The sequence below is a fragment of the Salmo salar genome, chromosome 06 (genome assembly GCF_965601325.2).
Source record: "Salmo salar chromosome 06, fSalSal1, whole genome shotgun sequence".
NCBI classification, from domain to species: Eukaryota; Metazoa; Chordata; class Actinopteri; order Salmoniformes; family Salmonidae; genus Salmo; species Salmo salar.
The window spans coordinates 66,793,027-66,815,099 of NC_138296.1; the positions used below are offsets into that span (position 1 = coordinate 66,793,027).

The following is a 22,073-nucleotide window of genomic DNA, read 5'->3' on the forward strand; positions in this document are numbered from 1 at the left end:
CTGCTTGAGAAATATTTGTTTGCTAAAAAAACTATTTTTGTTAATTTTGATGGGAAACTAATACAGTAAGGTACCTAATTGTTACCCAGAAATGATTTGATCTTGTTATAAAAAATAGTTGCATTGGGCCTTTAAACTTCAGACTGTCGGCTTTAATTTGAGGCCATATTCATTCATATCAGTTGAACCATTCAGAAATTACAGAACTTTTTGTACATTGTCCCCCCATTTTAGGAAACCAAAAGTATTTGGACAAATTCACTTATGTGTATTAAAGTATTCAAAACTTTAGTAATTGTTCCCATATTCCTAGCATGATATGACTACATCAAGTTTGTGACTCTACCAACATGTTGGATACATTTGCAGTTTGTTTTGGTTGTGTTTCAGATTATTTTGTGCCTAAAGAAATGAATGGTAAATAACGTATTGTGTCATTTTGGAGTCACTTTTATTGTAAATAAGAATAGAATATGTTTCAGAACAGTTCTACATTAATGTGGATGCTACCATGATTATGGATAATCTTCATCGTAAATAATCGTAAATAATGATGAATGAGAGTTACAGAAGAACAAATATCCTACCCCCAAGACATGCAATAACAGGGCAGGTTAGCATTTTTTTTGGGGGGGGGTATGATATTTATGCCTCTAACTTTCTCACTAATCATTATTCACGATTCATTCAGGATTATCTGTAATCATGGTAGCATCCACATTAATGTAGAAGTGTTTATAAACATATTCTATTCTTATTTACAATAAAAGTGACTCCAAAATGACACAATACATTATTTACCATTCATTTCTATTGAAACACAACCAAAACAAACTGCAAATGCATCCAACAAGTTTGTAGAGTCACAAGCTTGATGTAGTTAGTCACTGAGTGCTTGGAATATTGTACCAAATACTAAACTGCTGATACACATATGTGAATTTGTCCAAATACTTAGTCCCTCCCTTTTAGGGAACCAATGTACAAAAAGTGCTGTAATTTCTAAACGGTTCACCCAAAACATTTATAATAATCAAATAAAAAAGCTGATTAACCTCATAGTCATTGTATCATTTCAAATCCAAAGTGCTGGAGTACAGAGCCAAAACAACAAAACATGTGTCACTGTCCAAACACTTCTAGGCAAATACTGACACTGTGGACCTGACAACAACCTCTGTTGGGATTGGAGTTACTGAGGCCACGGGACATTCCTGAGGCTATTTGTGAAAATATCTACCATTATAGAAAGGGAGGTAGCACATAGTGAATGTATTCTTAATTCCATGCAATGCCAAAAACCACAAGCTGTGTATAAGCAAAACATACCTTGATATGGAACAGGTGTGTGTGTGTGTTACAGAAAGAACTTGCATTGATGGGCTTTACAGTAATCACATTTATTGTCTTAAATTGTTTTGAATTTAAGCTGTAAAAAAGAGCAATACTCTCTTGGTAATCAAGCCTGTATGATTAAGACTAGGAACTGTGGAATGATAAGCATTTGACACACATGCTCACAGAGGCTGGCTTTATGTGCTAAGGCCACTTGAGACCTTCTAATCGGTTATGTAGTGCATATCAGTCTGCATATTTCCTGACCAAAGCCAGCTGCTTTGTTGGTATTTCTTAACTGTATAAAGCACACAAATCTGTCCACTGGAAATGCTGTTGTTGTATGCAGACAGAGCCTAAAGTCAGTGTGAATAAAAGTATATTTTTGATAACTCACTGATTTTTTTCCAGCAGGTCTCATTTATTGTTTCTCTCTTCCTTTTTTTACAGTGATAGAAAAAATTGAAAAAATACATGTTTCTCATTCCTGCCATAACTCGGGTTCAAATGTAATGCCAAGATGCATGGTGTGCTCACAAGTTGTAACAGGACTTTACATTGTTGAGTGAACTTTGCCTTGGAATGTTTTGTTTGGTATCTTTACCTGGATACCTCAACTGGATCTGAGCATCTGCAAGTCTGAATGGTCCAGGAAGACGAACAGTCATTGTTTTTAGACCGCTTGCCTTGCAAGCACATGTGGAATGAGAGGAGAGAAGAATTAAAGGTGTATCCTGAATAAATACTGAGTATCGGTATCTTATCCAATCAAGAAGGCATGTCAAGTAGAAGCTAACAACCAGCAGTCTGCAGTGCTAGAACAAAGATTCATCCCCACATGTTCTCAGGGCACATACTGTTAAAACCAATAAACAGAGATCTAAAGCCTGGCATGCTGACCCAGCCCAGTGCTTTCAAACAGTGGGAACGTGTTATGAATGGCCTCAGGTGGTCGCGGGTAATTGTAGATCCATGCTTTGAAAGATTCCACTGCTTGTGAAATTGACCGATGTGCCTTAAGGACATGTCAAAACTGGTTTTAACCCCTGTAATAAGCCTTCCAAATAAAATACACATACCTAGCTCAGTGTTGGTAATTGAGAAAGTTAAAGTGTTCCAGCAAGCTGGTGGGTGAGATTAGCAAGCTTGTAGTGAGTGTTGTACTAGCATTATTCAACCTGAGGGTAATACTACAAAGCAGCATCAAGCAGCATCGAGTTAGCCAACTATCGTGCCTAAATATTCTGATATATATACAGTGCATTCAGAAAGTATTCAGACCCCTTGACTTTTTCCACAATTTGTTATGTTACAGCCTTATTCTAAAATGGATTAAAAAATAAATAAATCCTCATAAATCGACACACAAAACCCCACAATGACAAAGAGAAATCAGGTTTTTAGACATTTTTGCAAATTTACTACAAATAAAAATAGAAATACATTTACATACAGTTGAAGTCGGAAGTTTACATACACTTAGGTTGGAGTCATTAAAACTCGTTTTTCAACCACTCCACTATTTTCTTGTTAACAAACTATAGTTTTCGCAAGTCGGTTAGGACATCTTCTTTGTGCATGACACAAGTAATAATTTTTCCAACAATTGTTTACAGTCAGATTATTTAACTTATAATACACTCTATCACAATTCCAGTGGGTCAGAAGTTTACATACACTAAGTTGACTGTGCCTTTAAACAGCTTGGAAAATTCCAGAAAATGATGTCATGGCTTTAGAAGCTTCTGATAGGCTAATTGACATCATTTGAGTCAATTGGAGGTGTACCTGTGGATGTATTTCAAGGCCTACCTTCAAACTCAGTGCCTCTTTGCTTGGCATCATGGGAAATTCAAAAGAAATCAGCCAAGACCTCAGAAAAAAGATTGTAGACCTCCACAAGTATGGTTCATCCTTGGGGGCAATCTCCAAACGCCTGAAGGTACCACGTTCATCTGTACAAACAATAGTACGCAAGTATAAACACTATGGGTCCACACAGCTGTCATACCGCTCAGGAAGGAGATGCGTTCTGTCTCCTAGAGATGAACGTACTTTGGTGCGAGAAGTGCAAATCAATCTCAGAACAACATCAAAGGACCTTGTGAAGATGCTGGATTGAACAGGTACAGAAGTATTTACATCCACAGTAAAACGAGTCCTACATTGACATAACCTGAAAGGCCGCTAAGCAAGGAAGAAGCCACTGCTCCAAAACCGCCATAAAAATGCCAGACTACAGTTTGGAACTGCACATGGGGACAACGATTGTAATTTTTGGAGAAATGTCCTCTGGTCTGATGAAACACAAATAGAACTGTTTGACCATAATGACCAGTGTTATGTTTGGAGGAAAAAGGGGGAGGCTTGCAAGCCGAAGAACACCATCCCAACCATGAAGCACGGGGGTGGCAGCATCATGTTGTGGGGGTGCTTTGCTGCAGGAGGGACTGGTGCACTTCACAAAGTAGATGGCATCATGAGGAAGGAACATTATGTGGATATATTGAAGACATCAGTCAGGAAGTTAAAGCTTGGTCGCAAATGGGTCTTCCAAATGGACAATGACCCCAAGCATACTTCCAAAGTTGTGGCAAAATGGCTTAAGGACAACAAAGTCAAGGTATTGGAGTGGCCATCAGGAAGCCCTGACCTCAATCCTATAGAAAATGTGTGGGCAGAACTGAAAAAGCGTGTGCGAGCAAGGAGGCCTACAAACCTGACTCAGTTACACCAGCTCTGTCAGGAAGAATGGGACAAAATCCACCCAACTTATTGTGGGAAGCTTGTGGAAGGCTACCCGAAACGTTTGACCCAAGTTAAAAAATGTAAAGGCAATGCTACCAAATACTAATTGAGTGTATGTAGACTTCTGACCCACTGGGAATGTGATTAAAGAAATAAAAGCTGAAATATATCATTCTCTCTACTATTATTCTGACATTTCACATTCTTAAAATAAAGTGGTGATCCTAACTGACCTAAGACAGAGAATTTTTACTAGGATTAAATATCAGGAATTGTTGAAATGTATTTGGCTAAGGTGTATATAAACTTCTGACTTCAACTGTAAGTATTCAGACCCTTTGCTATGAGACTCGAAATTGAGCTCAGGTGCATCCTGTTTCCATTGAATATCTTTAAAATGTTTCTACAACTTGATTGGAGTCCACCTGTGGTAAATTCAATTGATTGGACATGATTTGGAAAAGCATACATCTGTCTATATATGGTTCCATAGTTGACAGTGCATATCAGAGCAAAAACCAAGCCATGAGGTCGAAGTAATTGTCTGTTGAGCTCTGAGACAATATTCTATCGGTACACAGACCTGGGGAAGGGTACCAAAAAATGTCTGCAGCATTGAAGGTCCCCAAGAACACAATGGCCCCCATCATTCTTAAATGGATGGAGTGTGGAACTACCAAGACTCTTTCTAGAGCTGGTTGCCCGGCCAAACTGAGCAATCGGGGGAGAAGGGCAGTCAGAGAGGTGACCAAGAACCCGTTGGTCACTCTGACATAGCTCTATAGTTCCTCTGGAGATGGGTGAACCTTCCAGAAGGACAACCATCTTTGCAGCACTCCACCAATCAGGCCTTTATGGTAGAGTGGCAAGAAGGAAGCCACCCCTCAGTAAAAGGCACATGACAGCCCTCTTGGAGATTGCCAAAAGGCACCTAAAGACTCTCAGACTGTGAGAAACAAGATTCTCTGAATCTTGCCCTGAATGCCAAGCGTCATGTTTGGAGGAAACCTGGCACCATCCCTACAGTGAAGCTTGGTGGTGGCAGCTTGGTGGTGGCATATACAGTATACAGTAGCAGTCAAACGTTTGGGCACACCTACCCATTCAAGGGTTTTTCTTTATTTTTACTATTTTCTACATTGTAGAATAATTGTGAAGACATAAAAACTATGAAATACCACATATGGAATCATGTAGTAACCAAAAAAGTGTTAAACAAATTCTTCAAAGTAGCCACCCATTGCCTTGATGACAGCTTTGCACACTCTTGGCATTCTCTCAACCAGCTTAATCTGAAATGCTTTTCCTACTGTCTTGAAGGAGTTCCCACATATACTGAGCACTTGTTGGTTGCTTTTCCTTCCCTTTGCAGTCCAACTCAACCCAAACCATCTTAACTGGTTTGAGGTCGGGTGATTGTGGAGGCCAGGTCATCTGATGTGGCATTCAATCACTCTCCTTCTTGTTCAAATAGCCCTTTCACAGCCTGGAGGTGTGTTGGGTCATTGTCCTGTTGAAAAACAAATGATAGTCCCAATAAGCGCAAACCAGATGGGATGGAGTATTGCTGCAGAATGCTGTGGTAGCCATGCTGGTTAAGTGTGCCTTGAATTCTAAATAAATCACTGACAATTTCACCAGCAAAGCACCCTCACACCATCACACTTCCTCCTCCATGCTTCATGGTGGGAACCACACACGCAGAGAATATCTGTTCACCTACTCTGCGTCTCACAAAGACACGGTAGTTGGAACCAACAATCTCAAATTTGGAATCATCAGACCAAAGGACAGATTTCCACCGGTCTAATGTCCATTGCTTGTGTTTCTTGGCCCAAGCAAGTATCTTCTTTTTTTTGGTGTCCTTTAGTAGTGCTTTCTTTGCAGCAATTCGACCATGAAGGCCTGATTCATGCAGCCTCTTCTCTGAACAGTTCATGTTGAGATGTGTCTGTTGCTTGAGCTCTGTGAAGCATTTATTTGGGATGCAATCTGAGGTACAGTTAACTCTAATGAACTTATCCTTTGCAGCAGAGGTAACTCAGAGTCTTCCTTTCCTGTGGCAGTCCTCATGAGAGCCAGTTTCATCATAGTACTTGATGGTTTTTGCGTCTGCACTTGAATAAACTTTCAAAGTTCTTCAAATTTTATGGATTGATTGACCTTCATGTCTGAACGTAATAATGGACTGTTGTTTCTCTTTGTCTACTTGAGCTGTTCTTGCCATAATATGCACTTGGTCTTTTACCAAATAGGGCTATCTTCTGTATACCACCCTTACCTTTTTACAACACAACTGATTGGCTCAAACACATTAAGAAGGAAAGAATTTCCACAAAAAGGTGGCTACTTTGAAGAATCTCGAATATAAAATATATTTAGATTTGTTTAACACTTTTTTGGTTAGTACATGATTCCAAATGTGTTATTTCATAGTTTTGATGTCTTCACTATTATTCTACAATGTATAAAAAATTGTCAAATAAAGAAAAACCTTTGAATGAGTAGGTGTGTCCAAACTTTTGACTGGTACTGTATATTTTTTAAGATATGTGGGTTTGGTCTAATTGATTAAAAACAACAACATGTACACTATATATACAAAAGTATGTAGACACCCCTTCAAATTAGTAGATTTTGCTATTTCAGTTACACCCGTACCTGACAGGTGTATAAAATCTACCATACAGCCATGCAATCTCCATAGACAATCTTCAGACATTGGCAGTAGAATGGCCTTACTGATGAGCTCAGTGACTTTCAACGTAGCACCATCATCACCTTTCCAACAAGTCAGTTCGTCAAATTTCTGCCTTGCTAGAGCTGCCCCGTTCAACTGTAAGTGCTGTTATTGTGAAGTGAAAACATCTAGGAGCAACAATGGCTCAACTTTGAAGTGGTAGGCCACACAATATCACAGATCGGGACCGCCGAGGGCTGAAGCGCGTAACGCGTAAAAATTGTCTGTCCTTGGTTGCAACACTGCCTCTGGATGCGATGTCAGCACAATAACTGGTTGTCAAGAGCTTCATGAAATGGGTTTCCACGGCCGAGCAGCCTCACAAAAGCCTAAGATCACTATGAGCAAAGCCAAGTGTCGACTGGAGTGGTGTAAAGCTCGCCGCCATTGGACACTGGAGCAGTGGAAAAGCGTTCTCTGGAGTTTTAAATTTTTTTATTTCACCTTTATTTAACCAGGTAGGCAAGTTGAGAACAAGTTCTCATTTACAATTGCGACCTGGCCAAGATAAAGCAAAGCAGTTCGACACATACAACAACACAGTTACACATGGAGTAAAACAAACATACAGTCAATAATACAGTAGAAAAATAAGTCTATATACAATGTGAGCAAATGAGGTGAGATAAGGGAGGTAAAGGCAAAAAAGGCCATGGTGGCAAAGTAAATACAATATAGCAAGTAAAACACTGGAACGGTAGATTTGTAGTGGAAGAAAGTGCAAAGTAGAAATATAAATAATGGGGTGCAAAGGAGCAAAATAAATAAATAAATACAGTAGGGAAGAGGTGAATCCAACTCCATATTAATGCCAATGATTTTGGAATGAGATGCTCGACAAGCAGCTGTCCACATACTTAGCAGCTGTCCACATACTTTTGGTGATATAGTGTATCTAAGTTTAGCTTTGTTAATGAATCAGAAAATCAATAGTAATTTCTGGTTGCTTGTCAACGTTAGCTAGCTTATTGATCCTGCTTTGCAGTATACCCCTCTGGTGAAGTGATTGATCATGAGTCTGGATAATCAGATTAGTATAACAAGAATCACATCAGAGGCATTACAATTTTGAAACCAGTGTATAAATGTGCCCTTGAAGGGAAAGAACATTTGATTCATCGGGACAAAAGATGTCATGAAGAATAGATAATGTGTGATTTATAATTCTCTATGTCAGTGAAGGAGATGAACAAGAGCTCAGTGTAAGCTCATGATGATAATTCCAGCCAGGTCCAGGGCTCAGAGAGTAAAAGTCAAACAGGATCACTGAAGCAGAGCTGACTGTTCTGTGCCAAAGCCAAGCTGTGAGCTCTAGACAAGTTAACCAAGGAAGGTAGGTCGCCTAGTGGACGGCAGGTAGCCTAGCGATTAAGAGAGTTGGGCCAGTAACCGAAAGGTCGCTGGTTCGAATCCCTGAGCCGACTCGGTGAAAAATCTGCCGATGTGCCCTTGAGCAAGGCCCTTAACTCTAATTGTTCTGCTTAATCAACCTGGTCTCATAGACTAAACATAACATAGTAAATCTAAATCCGGAACACTCAAATTAGTATGATATGGTAACATAAAACAGAAGGATACTAAAGGCAAAAACAAAAGGAGGACGGCTCGTGGTAATGGCTGGAGCGGAATTAGTGGAACGGTATCAAATATATCAAACACATAGCTTCCGTGTGTTTGATGCCATTCCATTGACTCCATTCTTAATTCTATTGCAGCCCAATGGTAGAATTGTGAAATAAGCAATAAGAAGTGTGCTCCATTATTATGATCCTACACGAAACCAGCCCTTATTTTAAGTGTTTGTGAAATCCCCTATGGGAAAAATGAATGGTGTATACTACTTCATCTGAAAACTCCTAAACTGTACTAGTTACATGGTTTATACTTCAGAGTGTTTTCTGGTGTTAGTAAAACCAAGGGAATTTCATTGTTTTTTTCCCATTAATTGATTAAGCTTTGAGGTGAGTAGTGTGTTTGTGGTCTGAGTGTTGGCACAGCCCGGTTGCACGTAGCCCAGTGCTTGTGTGGCAGAGTCACGCATACTGTACCTTGGATTATGTACCAAGATTATGTTAATCCACCACAATCTCCTAAACAGATGCTCAGCCCAGCACAGCACAGCACAGAGGCGTGTTCAGTACAGGCTGCATTCCAAAAGGGCACTTCTCATCTGAGTACGTGCAGCCCATACTGTACTCTGAGGAACACACGTTAAGTCGGAGTGTGTGGAGAGGGGATTAGTTCTGCCCTGATTTTAGCTGCCCAGCTGGGTTGCTTGGTATATGACAACGACGGTTGACGGTCACTGTCTGTGAGAAGATACAGTAACAGGGCAACTATCTGGCCCACCAGTGTTGTTCACATGATTTGTCTACGGAGCCTTGACCTAACAAGAAAACACTTGCAGAGCCAGATTGTGCAATAGCTCGCTACTTTATCTGAGCAGGACATTCCAGAAGCTTTGCTTCTCAGTTTTCACTATGAGATAGAAACAATGTTATCTTCAGCAGTACATATACAGTAGATGTCTAGTTACATGTCACACATATACATTAATTGGTGCTTATTTTGAACAAGACAATCATTCTTTAAACTATGTCAAACAGCAATAGTGTTGAAATAGCACTCCAAACACAGCCAAAGAAGAAAGTCTCTATGGCAGCTATAATAAACTATCCAGTCACTCTAAAGTGCAATGATGCAATGTTCTGTTAGTGCCAAAGGTGGCATTTGATCAATACCCTATCAAGTGGTGCATGCTGACCTGTAAAGCCAAAGCAAATTTTAGAGCTACAAAGTAGAGACAGTTGTGTTCAGTTGCCTGTGAATGACAGATTCATGCAGGAATAACGGAGAAATCTGAGTAAAGTCATTTTATTAAATGCATAAGTATAACTATCACAAAAAAGAGCATAAAACCAAATTTCCAAAAACAGTAGTATGGTCATTCACTGAAAAATATCAAATATGAGGAATGGATTGAAACAAAACAAACCCTTCAAATATTGTCTTTGAGTTCTGTAGGAGGGAACAATCAAATATACATCATAGATGAAATTATTACATAGTTAACAGATTCATTCATCTTGACCTTTTTCACTCAAAATATGGACTGAAATCATTGGGTAGAGAAGCAAATCTAAACCTAAAACACAATGTTCTTCACACTTTTATCATAAAATGTTTGCTAAGATTGAAGTTTAATTTCCTTGGCTTGAGGCCTATATTGGCTCTCTGTAGATTTTGATTCAGCACCAACTCCTTGAAATGACTGTGGTAAAAGAACAGCTTTCTGATTGGATGAAATCAAGACCAATCAAATGTGTTTATAAAGCCCTTTTTACATCAGCAGATGTCAAAGTGCTATACAGAAGCCCAGCCAAAAAAAAAAAAAACAGCAAGCAATGCAGATGCACAAAGACATTGTTTATCTGGATATCGCCACATGAAACCGAATCCTATCGGGATGCAGTTGTATACATTTCATATCTGTATTACTGACTCTGGTGAAGAAACCTCGTTTCCCTTTAAGGTGGGAATTGAACAAGTAACTGTGCTGTAGTTACAGCATACTATGCACCACATGTGCCATCAGACCGCCCGAAAGACATGACCAGATTGAGAAAAGTGCTGTGAGATGAAGGGACAGATAACAGCAATAGTCAAGGTTGGAGACCTAAAGGCACAAAAGGCACTAAGTGTGGAGATTTCTGTTTAGTGTGATGCAGAAAAATAAGAGACTTCTATCCTGTAATACTGACTTTCAATGTGGGGCTGGTGGCAGCAATATATACATTTACGGTGAAGCTGGAGGTAGACAATTCAGTACATAACACATTGAGGCATAGGAGTTACCGAGGACATTTTCTTTTAACTCCCCCTTTTGAAAACTTGCTGTAGCTTACCTCCAGTCATCCTCTGGTGTGTATATTGTCAAATGGCATTAATCATAGTCAAGAAATCATGTCTAAACAGATCAACCTCCTGTACTACAAAACATTCATTATATTGTGTAACATTGGAGAAAAATAAAACTGACTAGGAGCATCTAGAAGAACATTGCACAGTACCATTCCTAAAACTATTACAATTCAGCCCAGGTGCGTCAATTATACTCTTTGGTTTGCGTACCACAAACACATGAATTGTGGACCAGTTTACACAACAAAAAGTCTGGCTACAAAAGCAAAATTTCACTTCTAGAATTTACTTCCTAGCCTATATTATTTTGATGAGCAGTCTATGCAGCTAAATGTTGCGAGTGCAGACTTGGTGTCAGTTGGCTACAGAACACCGTAATGGACACAATTGCCATACGTGCACTAAACGCATGTCCTAGTGGGGTCAATATATGAATTCATGAGTACCCTGTATTGCTTTGTTAAATGAAAACAATGGTGATAAATGTACTTAAGTCGACAATCTAGTTTAATTGAAGAACTGTTAACTGAAAAGGTATGAAGAGCCACAGCACAATATGAAATTAAGCACACCATAGGGCTTCAAAGAAGCACATGCTTACTTACCCCAGTATAAAACCATTCCAGAAGCAAGCGTTTCCAGCATTTTAATACTTTTTCACATTTCTACACTTTTCTCCAGCCTATTCCCCAGACCACAAATTCATAACAGTCAACATTGCCACTACATGTCATCTAAAAGTTGATTTCCTCCCTCACTGATTGCAGGGACAGGTATCCCATCCCTTTTGCTAATTAAGACCTTCCCAGTCTCTGGGATTTCAACCCTGTAAACATTGTGTTGACAGAGCTTGGAAGTACTCACAACAAATCATTTAAAAAAAAACTCAACTCAAAATGTCCATAGTAAAAGAAAAGACCATATAATTTATAATAAATAATGAACCTTTTGTTTATATATTTGTATGAAAAGGTCTGCTGAAAAAGTACTATAAGCCAGCAAAACAATGCATGGCACAGCTCTTTATTAAAAAAAGCATATTGCCTCAAACGTGTGGAGTCGAGGAGCTCAGCTCTTGAGTCTCTCAGATGGTGATGTGGAAAGAGTCTCCTAGCCAGGAGTCCTTGCTAGTCCCGTTTTTGGGAGATGTCGCCTCACTTCCCTCCGGTTGGTCAGTTGGTGTTGTGCTCGTCTCCTGGTAGTATTCATCATCTTCATCAAAGTAGCCATTCTCTATCCCGTGCCCGGCGCTGAGGTCGTGGCAGCTGCCCTTGTACTCCTGGATTGACTCGTGGAGGGACCAGAGCTGACACAGCAAAGACATATCCTGCTGACGCAACCCCACCTGGAAAATACAAAATTAAACCTGAATTATTTGAAGTGCTCAAAAGGGTGTTTTATACTATACCTAAACTTTAGAGATTAGACAAAAGAGCAGATGGTGCTTCATGCCTAGCCCAATATTGGACTAAAGGAGCCCAACATCGCTTCTTCTCTACCCAACAACTAAGGAGTAAAGGTGCAGTCTATGCATCTAAATGGTCTGTTTAAAGGGCGAATTGGCTCAGGAAGCCAAAAACTCCATCTAAAAAGGTGAATCAGTTCCCAACTGTAGTTTGGTCCTTGAAACATAAATCCCCCTACTTTCATAATAGATTAAATAATTTCACAAGTGCAAAATAGACACTTACTGTTCACTTACCCGATTTTAACAGTTGCAGCAGACAGTATTTCAGTGACAACGTGTATGGCTTCTGTCTTCTGCAGACTGCCAATTAGACGCGGATAGCTAATTAGTACAGGTAGTTAACTCTGTATTCCATCTGTTTTCGTAACAACTGCTGTAACATAAAATATGGCCGTGTGGGAACCCTAACCCTATAACGTTATGTATCAATGTAACATTTTTTGTATTGTGCCTCGCCGATAATAGGTCCTTCATATTAGAAATGAGAAAGTCCTTATGCTTCCAAAACCGTACTGCAAGTGATGCCTGTTAATGTTCAGACCGAGCGTCGCGGCTCCCACCCTACAGAAGATAACTTCATCCAGTGAGTTGGGTAGTGTAATGGAACAGTCATGATAAAGGGCTACTTCCTGCCTTCAGCTAGAAATATTAATTTCTCTCCATTCAATCAATATTTTATGGGATAAAATATTCATCATAAGATAGGCCTACAGTGAGGCTGAAAGTTCGATTTGTAAGCCGTCAAATGGCTACTCATAAAGAAACATCTGTTCACAAATCAAATTCACAAATTTAGTATCGACTGTAGGCTATCAAAGAAATCCAAACTGACATGAAATCCTACAAGCGACAATGTATCAATGTTTCATCTTGGTCTTGTCACCGTTGAGTATTGGCTACAGTGTTGCAAATCTTATCAAAGAAATTGGCAACTTCCAGTGTCAAATTTCTGTTGACATGTTTCAGCTGACTATAAGAGCTACAGTACTAATTAGACCATGAATTAATTTAGTCATTTGGAGTAATTTAGTGATTGTCAGAACAGCTGTTCCCATGATTTGACCATTCTGCCTTGTAAAATGAGAAGGAAAACAACCCATCACGATCCTGTTTGCAATCATAAATCACATCCCCTCCACTTACCATTTCTTTTCGGAGGAGTGCTAAAGCCGCATCAAGGTTGGCCGGTTTATTCGCAAGCAGATTGTCGGAATTGTTTCGCCCACGACTAAGGTCGTCTTGGATCATGGTTTTCTTTGCATACAGCCTTTCCATCTCTCGCCAAGACCCGCCGCTTGAATTCAGCAAGCCGCTTAGGCTCTTCGGCAGTGGGGGTAGACCCTCAATGAAGGCCAGTGTTCCGCCCGCTGTGCCGTTCGCCGATTTACCGTTCATCGTTATACCTTTAACTTAAATTCGATACTTTAGTGGGAAGACGTTTTAGTGGTTATAAATAACCACATTCGGTAAAGAAATTCGCCTCTCCGACGAGCACCATGCAACAGTATAATTCTTTCGTTGATGCCAACAACCGTAATCTCCTTTATGGCTCTGGCTCGCACTTCCTGTCCCTTTAACCCAGTTGTAGTTGGATTGGGCGTCACCCACGGTGACGGACAGGAAAGTGTGGTTGAATATTTACAGCCTCTACCAGTAGTTTTTTTTTGGGGGGGGGGGTGTTAGAGACGCTCCAATCTAATTCATGCTGTTTATTGCTAAAGTGAGTCACAGCTCTATAGTGTGGGGATTTGATTTATTTATAAGACAGTTGGCTGGATTCACACAGACAGTCCAATTCTGATATTTGTTTTCACTAATTGGTATTTTGACCAGTCAGATCAGCTCTGAAAAACAGCTGCTGTGAAAAGATCTGATGTGATTGGGCAAAAGGCCAATTTGTGAAAAATGTCAGAATTGGACTGCCTGTGTAAACGCAACCAATGATGATGAGGAACCACCAAATAGCCATAATTTAATATTTTATCAAATGAAAGTTATCAAGCTTATTTTCTTGCAATTCTCCAATTGTGGGATACAAGTGCATTGATATAATGTTGTTTAGTATAATGGCACACTTCGCAAAGAAACAAACATGACATATGTTACATGAATACTGCTGAGAATAGTTCAAAAGGCATTACTTAGGCTGAGGTCTTCATGACATGTGTCTGCAGAACAAAGGTTTTCAGTATGAAGGACAGATGGTGGGATTTCCAACCATGGTCCTGTTTCATTAACAGCCCCTCAACAAAGAGACAAAGCCCACCCAACAGAGGCACATGTGGCCTATACAAGGGCAGATGTCATTGAAGAAGCAAGGTCTCAACAAATTATGTGTAATTGTAAATGTGAAAAAGTAAATCATCGATGTATTCCCTTACTTAAAAAACATTATTTTATACTCTATGAATTGGCAGTGCGTCAATACGAGTTGAAATGTACTCACGGTGTGTTTTTGATGATACACTGTACAGTCAAGACAAGGACAGTTATTGGGTGACTACCCCATTAGGCCTTCCTAAGTGTTGGTGACTTTTGACTGCAGTGTACTCAAGATGAACGGATTATGAATTTACCCCTGTGGACATGTGCTTTAAAAACAGGCTAGAGGAAACAGGTGCAACTTATCTTAGAGCTTCTCATTTGTTTGTCTTCTCACTAAAATGCATTGTATGCTATTTTTCACTGTGCTAATCGTCTGGGATGTCCTCAGAATCTAGCAGGCCAGGATGAGCAGAAGTTGTGACATACAGCTGCCTGCCTCATTGTTGTGCCTTGAACTCTACTGCCCTCCCTCTCTGCCATGACATATCTCACCCCACTGCCCCTGCGTCATCCTTCCCTAAATAACATATGCCTTGATTTTATTCCAGAATGAACCAGAAACCATACAGGGAAAACCTTCCTTTGTACATGTAAGACCACAGACAAAAATAGTACTATTGGTAATATTGCACAAGCAGTTTTTCTTTTCGGAAACGGTCATTGCTCTCTTGGCCCGGTCTAGTTACGTCCCCATAAAACCTTCCTGTACTCTTTGAATGCGAATCAAAAGAGGATTCTCAACAATGCTCTATGCCCTTGGGAGGGCAGGAAATCTATTCATGTGTCTAAGCAGGTAAGGGCATTGAAGTGTGTGTCTGAGAATTATGTCATTTTTCAGTCAATTGAATTAGTATTGTTATATGATGAAATGGTATGAGATCATCTTATTGATTTCTATTAGTCTGCCATTGAGGAAGGAGGACTATGAAGTCACATTCAGTCAAAAGACACATAGAAGGTATGTAAGAACATTTTATTTTCCCTTCATAAACATTCCTATTAAAACATGAACGTTGGTCTTATTTCATCAGAAACAAAACAAATCCAACATTCAACTTAACATTTATACCAGCAGCACACATGCAGAAAATAATCTGCAAATACATTAATACTATTTCAATGATGGTATTACTAATGAAAATAAAAAACAATACAACTAAAACACTAAATATCTTCAATAACAGCTTTGTTACTGGTTGGCTACACACTACTACTACGGATCATTTACAGAGGCTTAAGAGAAATGCACATTAGTGCTTCCATTGAACAAGGCATTAAACTATTATTGATGACATGAGTCAGCATATGCCCTTGTAAAATACTTGACCCTGTCGAATGTGACGAATTCTAAGGGCTAGAGAAGTGAATAGCAAGCACGTGTGAAATTCAATACTGCCCGATCAGCATACCAGGAAGACACTTTCCAAATTCAAGACCGCAGCAAATTGCCTATGCAATGGCAACATTGCCTTGACCCATCAAGTCAAAGTGGCACCAATGAAATCAATTATTCATGAGCGAAGACCAATGCTAAAACATTTGGAACATTTTCTTAAACATGGTTATCTGAGGTAGCATTTCACAATTGATCAAAGTTTTTGGAAATATTTACATGGATCTACTAAGGCACAAGTCTCTCTGCAAACTACCATAAACGTAACAACTCGGTGCAGTCCAGATGTTCTTCTTTAAGACTTAAACCAACAGGGTTTTTCAGAGGGTTTTACATGATGTAGGAGATGCAAACTGGAAATCTTCAAAACTGTATCTCTAATTACAGCAGTACTACATGAGATACAAATGATATTTCAACTTATTAGCAAAACCGGCTTTGAATTCAGGGAAACAAACTCTATACAACTTAACCTATGCTTAGACCTGTTAGAGGTTGTGCAATATAAAACAGCTGCAGGGCATTCTCCTCACATTTCAGTTCTCTCACATGAGACAGGAATCTAAATGTTCATTGATTTTTGTCTCTTGCACCATGGCTTGGCATACAGGGCAGCTGACGTTCACAGTAAGGCTTGCAGAGCTGGCAGAGTTGTTCTGAACTGCAGGATGGGCTGCTGGGGTAGTCGCCATGGCAATGTCCTCCCTTGTACTCCTTGAAGTTGATGGTGATGACTCACCAATTGTCTGCTGAAAGAAGTCAAAGATGTGAGCAGAGGTGCGGTCTTCCCAAGGCCTCTTCCTAGAAACTGGAATGTTGACTCCACTAGGCTTTTTAGGGCCTTTGAAATATTTGGAGGGGTGCGGCTCCGTGGACACGGCAGGTTTTGATGTGGCCGGAACACCAGAGTGATGGCTGTCCAGTTGTCTGGTGTCTGAGGAAGTGACAGCTTTGGCTGGTTGTCCACCACCCACAGATGAAAATGCACTTTTAGTCTCATCTGGAGGTTTTGAGACAGTGGAGGTACTAGAACTAGCTGCACTTCCAGACTTCCAGCCACTGGCGTTAAAGAAGTCTTGGACAGACCTTTGCTCTGTTTTGGTCTTGAAAGTGTCTGAGGAGTCACTATGTGGCTTGGACACAGTGGTGTTGGATTTGTAAATCCTAACAGGTGAGCCACTGATGTTGACAAATGCCTTGGTGTTGCTGACAGATTTTTTAACAGGGGGTTTCGGTCCTCTGAATGGACCGTGTGCTCCCCCTGCTATGGAGGTTGTGGGGCTTGTGCTCCCCTTCTTCTGTGGGCAGCTCAGACCTGGCCGTCCAGGCGAGTCAATTCCTTTTGCCGTCGCTTGAGCTGGAGGTGACAGCACAAGCCTGGGGGACACAGGAGTAGTGAAGGGTGCTGTGGGACTGTTGACAATAGGTTTCTTGAGTTGAAATGACGATGGCTGCGAACTCCCTCCAAGCAGAAAGCCTTTGCCACTGAATGGGATGATATTCCCTTTGTCCTGTAAACCAGAGCCTGAGACAAAAACATCCGAAATAAAATGTAGATTCACCAAGACACATTCACTAAGTCATATTTTGAATGATAAATGATATTACTGCTCTCAGCATTCATCAAACGAGAAAGAGACATGTATCACCTGCAATAGCTGTACTGGAAGGCTTGCTGTTGCTTGTGGGCTTGTCTGTAGGCTTCTTGTCTTTGCTGGTGTTTGTCTTGCCTTGGCTGGTGTCTGTCTTCTTGCCTTTCTTTCCATAACCCTCCGGCTCCTTGACCTTGGTATAGGTGCCCCCACAGGAGCGCAGGTGGTCCCCCCACCATGTGTCTTGGGCTGAGGGGGCACGGTTCATTGCCCTCTTCACGTATCCAAAGTAAGGCTTGCGAGTTTGACAGGGCCCATCACAGCGCCACCAGTGCTGACGGTAGAGATCCACTTCATCGTGGAACGTGTGATAGACCTGGTGGAACACCGTTGATTCAGAAGTCAGATGCATATCAACACAAAGTACACTTTGACCGGAGACAGAGAAGAACCTACTGTGATTTTAGTGCCAGTAGCTTGGTTGATTCTGTCCATGTGCTTGCAGAACTCAGGTCCATGCCCATCACGATCCCTGTTGTTTAGAGTCACGAAGAGCAGCGCATGGATCATCTCATGCAGAAGTGTCTGGAATAATTAACAGAGTATTTTTCATGTTATGCCATACTGAAGAAATGCCACCACAGCCACTTTGCATGTGTTAAATCTTATACAATTGTAATCAGTCTGAGAAGGTTCAGGTTGGTTAGTCAAAGTACCTGTACAAGATCCCGACGGGGTCTGAGTTTCAGTAAAGGTTCACTGAGTCGAATAGAACACAGTCCACCTCGTCCTTCATAAGAACACACACCTGCACACCTACAATTTAAGATTTTATGAGGGGACAGGCATTGAATAATATAACATAAGGGAATACTCTAACCACAAGAAAACAATCACAGTTCGAGTTATAAATGGATAGTGAATGGGCAACATGTTCTAATGTACGAGCTCCAATCAGAAACACGTGAATCATATCTGATGATTGATACAACAATGACTTACAGTGTCATTCGGGGGCTCCACTTGACTTCAACACCACTGAGCTTTCCCCAGAAGAACGTGTCATTGAACTCCAGGAACATCGCCCTCACATCTGGGATTGGGTCAAGCGTCTCCCACGACTCATCCACAATTGACATGGGTTTCTCTGGAGCAATAGATGGACGTGAATAGGGAATGACATCGCTGCTAGACTCAACTTTTCGTTTTTTTGTGGTTTGGCCATAGCTGTTGTCATCATTTGTTGAATTTATGGATGCCTCGTAATTAAATTGCTCTTGCAGCTGAATGGCAAGCAGGAAATCTTCGTCCATGTTCAACTACTGATGGATGAACATATAATTCAAGTTAGATGGATATAAGATAGCTAAATTAGATAACTTGTGATGTAACGTTGACTAGCTAAATAGCTAACGTTAGCCAGTAGGCTAATGAACGCACCAAAACCCAATCATACGATTTGGCGCTCTAACTTTAGCAACATCAGACGACTGTCATCGCGGTCTAATCAATTTGATTGTCATATAGCTATATCTACGTAAGAGTATCTCAATATTCAGCTTAAGTTAAATGTAGATTCATTTCTGTAATTATTTAGATAGTTAACTGGCAATACTACAGAAAAAAAACGTTTTCGCTCTTTTTCAAAATACTTCCTGTTTACGTGCTTTCCTAGTTTACGGTGATATCCTTCATTCTATGGTACTGTTGAGAATTCTGGGATACGTTATTCCGCCACAGTGGCACTCGCGAATAAATGTTGTCCAACTAAATAGTTACTCAAGATGTTATATAAATACGTTGAAATGAAAGAACATTTATAAAATACAAATGTTGACTGTAATTTTGTTCTCTCAATATGACTATAACTTAAATGACTAAGCGCACAATTTATTTTTATTTATTTTATTTTACATTCCTTTTTTAACCCATAGACGTTCTATTGGCCACCTAATTTCCGTCTCGTGACGTTTTGGGCAAAGATGTTGTTCTGTCTGTGTTTTGGGTGTTAACATATTTCCTGTTAGCGCAGCAGCTAAAAAACAGCACATATTTATGTATATTAATCAGAAGAAGACATATTTTTTTTAATCAGAAGAAGACACCCAGTAACCTGGGAGATGGCAGAGCAGGCGAACCGACTGCGCAAGCAATTAGAATCAGCTAATTTCGACCCGCAGAATTATGTCAAGCATCTCTCACAACAATCTGATGGCGACAGAGATTTGCAGGAACATCGTCAAAAAATACAGACCCTGGCAGATGAAACGGCTCAAAACCTGAAGAAAAATGTCTACAAGAATTACAGACAGTTCATCGAAACTGCCAAAGAGATTTCATACTTGGAGAGTGAGATGTACCAACTGAGTCATATTTTGACAGAACAGAAAAGTATAATGGAGAGCATTACTCAGTCTTTGCTCTCAACAGATAAGGATGAAACTGCGAAGGAGATGCTGGCAGCATTCCCTAAAGACACAGAGGAAGTGAAACAGAGAACACTGACTACACTGCTTGAGAAAGTGGAGGGGTGCAAAAACATTATGGACACCCCAGGTAGGTATTTAGTGTACAATGGTGACCTGGTTGAATATGATGTGGACAACATGGCACAACTTCAAAAAGTGCATGCCTTCCTGATGAATGACTGCCTTCTCATTGCCACCTGGTTAGCGAATCGTCGTGGTACAGTGAAGTACAAATACAATGCACTGTATGATCTCGAGAGCTTTGCCATTGTCAACGTGAAGGACCACCCTCCAATGAAGGACATGTTCAAAATCCTGATGTTCCCCGAAAGCCGCATATTTCAGGCAGAGAACAGCAAGATTAAAAAGGAGTGGCTGGAGATCCTTGATGAGACCAAGAAAAACAAAGTGACAAAAGAAAAACACAAGAAGGAAGAGGTAGAGGTTCCCAACTCACCTGTGAGACCAGAAGCCTTGGTTTCGACCAACCCTTTTGATGACGAAGAGACCAACCGTTTTGACTCAGAGGAGGCAGTGGATCTGAGCTTGGAGTGGATCCAGGAGCTTCCCGAGGACCTGGACGTGTGCATTGCCCAGCGGGACTTTGAAGGTGGCGTGGACCTCCTGGACAAGCTGAATGAGTACCTGAAGGACCAGCCTGTCAATCTGAGGGTGAAAAACCTCAGGGTGAAGGTGGATGAGCGTGTCCGACAGCTGACGGAGGTGCTGGTGTTTGAGCTTTCTCCTGACCGTTCCCTCCGCGGAGGACCCAAAGCGACCCGTCGAGCTGTGTCTCAGTTAATCCGGCTGGGGCAGCCCACCAAAGCCTGTGAGCTCTTCCTTAAGAACCGAGCCGCTGCTGTGCAGACCGCCATCCGCCAGCTGCGCATTGAGGGGGCTACTCTGCTCTACATACACAAGCTTTGCAACATCTTCTTCACTAGCTTGCTGGAGACTGCCAAAGAATTTGAGATGGACTTTGCCGGTAACACAGGCTGCTACTCTGCATTTGTGGTTTGGTCCCGGTCATCCATGAAGATGTTTGTGGATGCATTCAGTGGGCAGGTGTTTGACAGCAAAGAGAGCCTCTCCACTGCAGCTGAGTGTGTCAAGGTGGCCAAGGAGCACTGCAAGCAGCTCAGTGAGATTGGCCTGGACCTCACCTTCACACTGCAGTCCCTCTTGGTTAAAGACATCAAGTCAGCCCTGCAAAGCTACAAGGAGATCATCATTGAGGCCACCAAGCACCGCAACTCTGAGGAGATGTGGAGGAAGATGAACCTGATGACTCCAGAGGCTCTGACAAAGCTGAAGGAGGAAATGTGCTGCTGCGGCATGAGCAACTTCAATCAGTATACAGGAGACGACTGCTGGGTCAACCTCAGCTACACCATCGTGGCCTTCACCAAACAGATGATGGCTTTCCTAGAGGAGGGGCTGAAGCTCTACTTCCCAGAGCTGCACATGGTGCTGCTGGAGAGCCTGAGGGAGATCATTCTTGTGGCTGTACAGCACGTTGATTACAGCCTGCGTTGTGAACAGGAGGCAGAGAAGAAAGCTTTCATTCTACAAAATGCGTCATTCCTACATGATACTGTACTCCCTGTGGTGGAGAAGAGGTTTGAGGAAGGAGTGGGGAAACCTGCTAAGCAGTTACAAGACTTGAGAAAGAGTGCACGGACCATTCGTGTCAATCCTGATAGTACTATGTCTCAGGTCTAGTGGGTGTATGATTACCTGGTGTGAACAGCACTTTGATGACACTGTTGAACTTCAAATCTTTGGCCAGAATTTATGAAATCTATTTATTCTGTCGTATAGGCTATCCAGTGATGATTCTTTCTGTTTAATATGATGTTGAAGAAAAGGACACCGAGATAGTTTGTAATTTTGAATTTCCCTTATTCTTTTCTATGCTTGATGATATAGCATTATGAATAGTAGGCTAACTGCAATAGGATGACTGATTAATGTTTTATCCTAATGCATTGACAATGTTATTGATTTGTACAAATGCGCCTCTGAAAAACACTGGTATCACGCAAATTCTCTCACAAAATAAAAAGGGAATGCATTATAACAA

General features: G+C 41.0%; 3 protein-coding genes across 3 annotated transcripts; 1 reads left to right on the top strand and 2 right to left on the bottom strand.

The window, feature by feature from the left end:
• Positions 1-11,753: 11,753 nt before the first annotated feature.
• On the bottom strand, positions 11,754-13,776 carry LOC106607804 (protein FAM89A). Its single transcript, XM_014205167.3, has 2 exons — positions 13,356-13,776; positions 11,754-12,089 (listed from the first exon to the last, which is right to left on the bottom strand). Exons 1-2 carry the CDS (start codon positions 13,605-13,607, stop codon positions 11,829-11,831), a joined length of 513 nt encoding a protein of 170 aa, XP_014060642.1. The 5' UTR covers positions 13,608-13,776; the 3' UTR covers positions 11,754-11,828.
• Positions 13,777-15,491: 1,715 nt separating this feature from the next.
• LOC106607805 (DNA-dependent metalloprotease SPRTN) lies at positions 15,492-19,222 on the bottom strand. The gene is made up of 5 exons (XM_045720815.2): positions 18,525-19,222; positions 18,239-18,338; positions 17,979-18,107; positions 17,580-17,898; positions 15,492-17,455 (listed from the first exon to the last, which is right to left on the bottom strand). Exons 1-5 carry the CDS (start codon positions 18,833-18,835, stop codon positions 16,476-16,478), a joined length of 1,839 nt encoding a protein of 612 aa, XP_045576771.2. The 5' UTR covers positions 18,836-19,222; the 3' UTR covers positions 15,492-16,475.
• Positions 19,223-19,469: 247 nt separating this feature from the next.
• Positions 19,470-22,073, top strand: LOC106607806 (exocyst complex component 8). Its single transcript, XM_014205169.3, has one exon. It carries the CDS (start codon positions 19,643-19,645, stop codon positions 21,710-21,712), a length of 2,070 nt encoding a protein of 689 aa, XP_014060644.1. The 5' UTR covers positions 19,470-19,642; the 3' UTR covers positions 21,713-22,073.

Coding starts and splice junctions, on each gene's coding strand:
- LOC106607805 (XM_045720815.2), bottom strand. CDS start 18,835: ATGGACGAAGATTTCCTGCTTGCCATTCAGCTGCAAGAGCAATTTAAT. Junction 18,339..18,524: donor TGGAGCCCCCGAATGACACT/GTAAGTCATTGT, acceptor CTTAAATTGTAG/GTGTGCAGGTGTGTGTTCTT. Junction 18,108..18,238: donor CCCGTCGGGATCTTGTACAG/GTACTTTGACTA, acceptor TAATTATTCCAG/ACACTTCTGCATGAGATGAT.
- LOC106607804 (XM_014205167.3), bottom strand. CDS start 13,607: ATGAACGGTAAATCGGCGAACGGCACAGCGGGCGGAACACTGGCCTTC. Junction 12,090..13,355: donor CACTCCTCCGAAAAGAAATG/GTAAGTGGAGGG, acceptor TGTATTTTCCAG/GTGGGGTTGCGTCAGCAGGA.
- LOC106607806 (XM_014205169.3), top strand. CDS start 19,643: ATGGCAGAGCAGGCGAACCGACTGCGCAAGCAATTAGAATCAGCTAAT.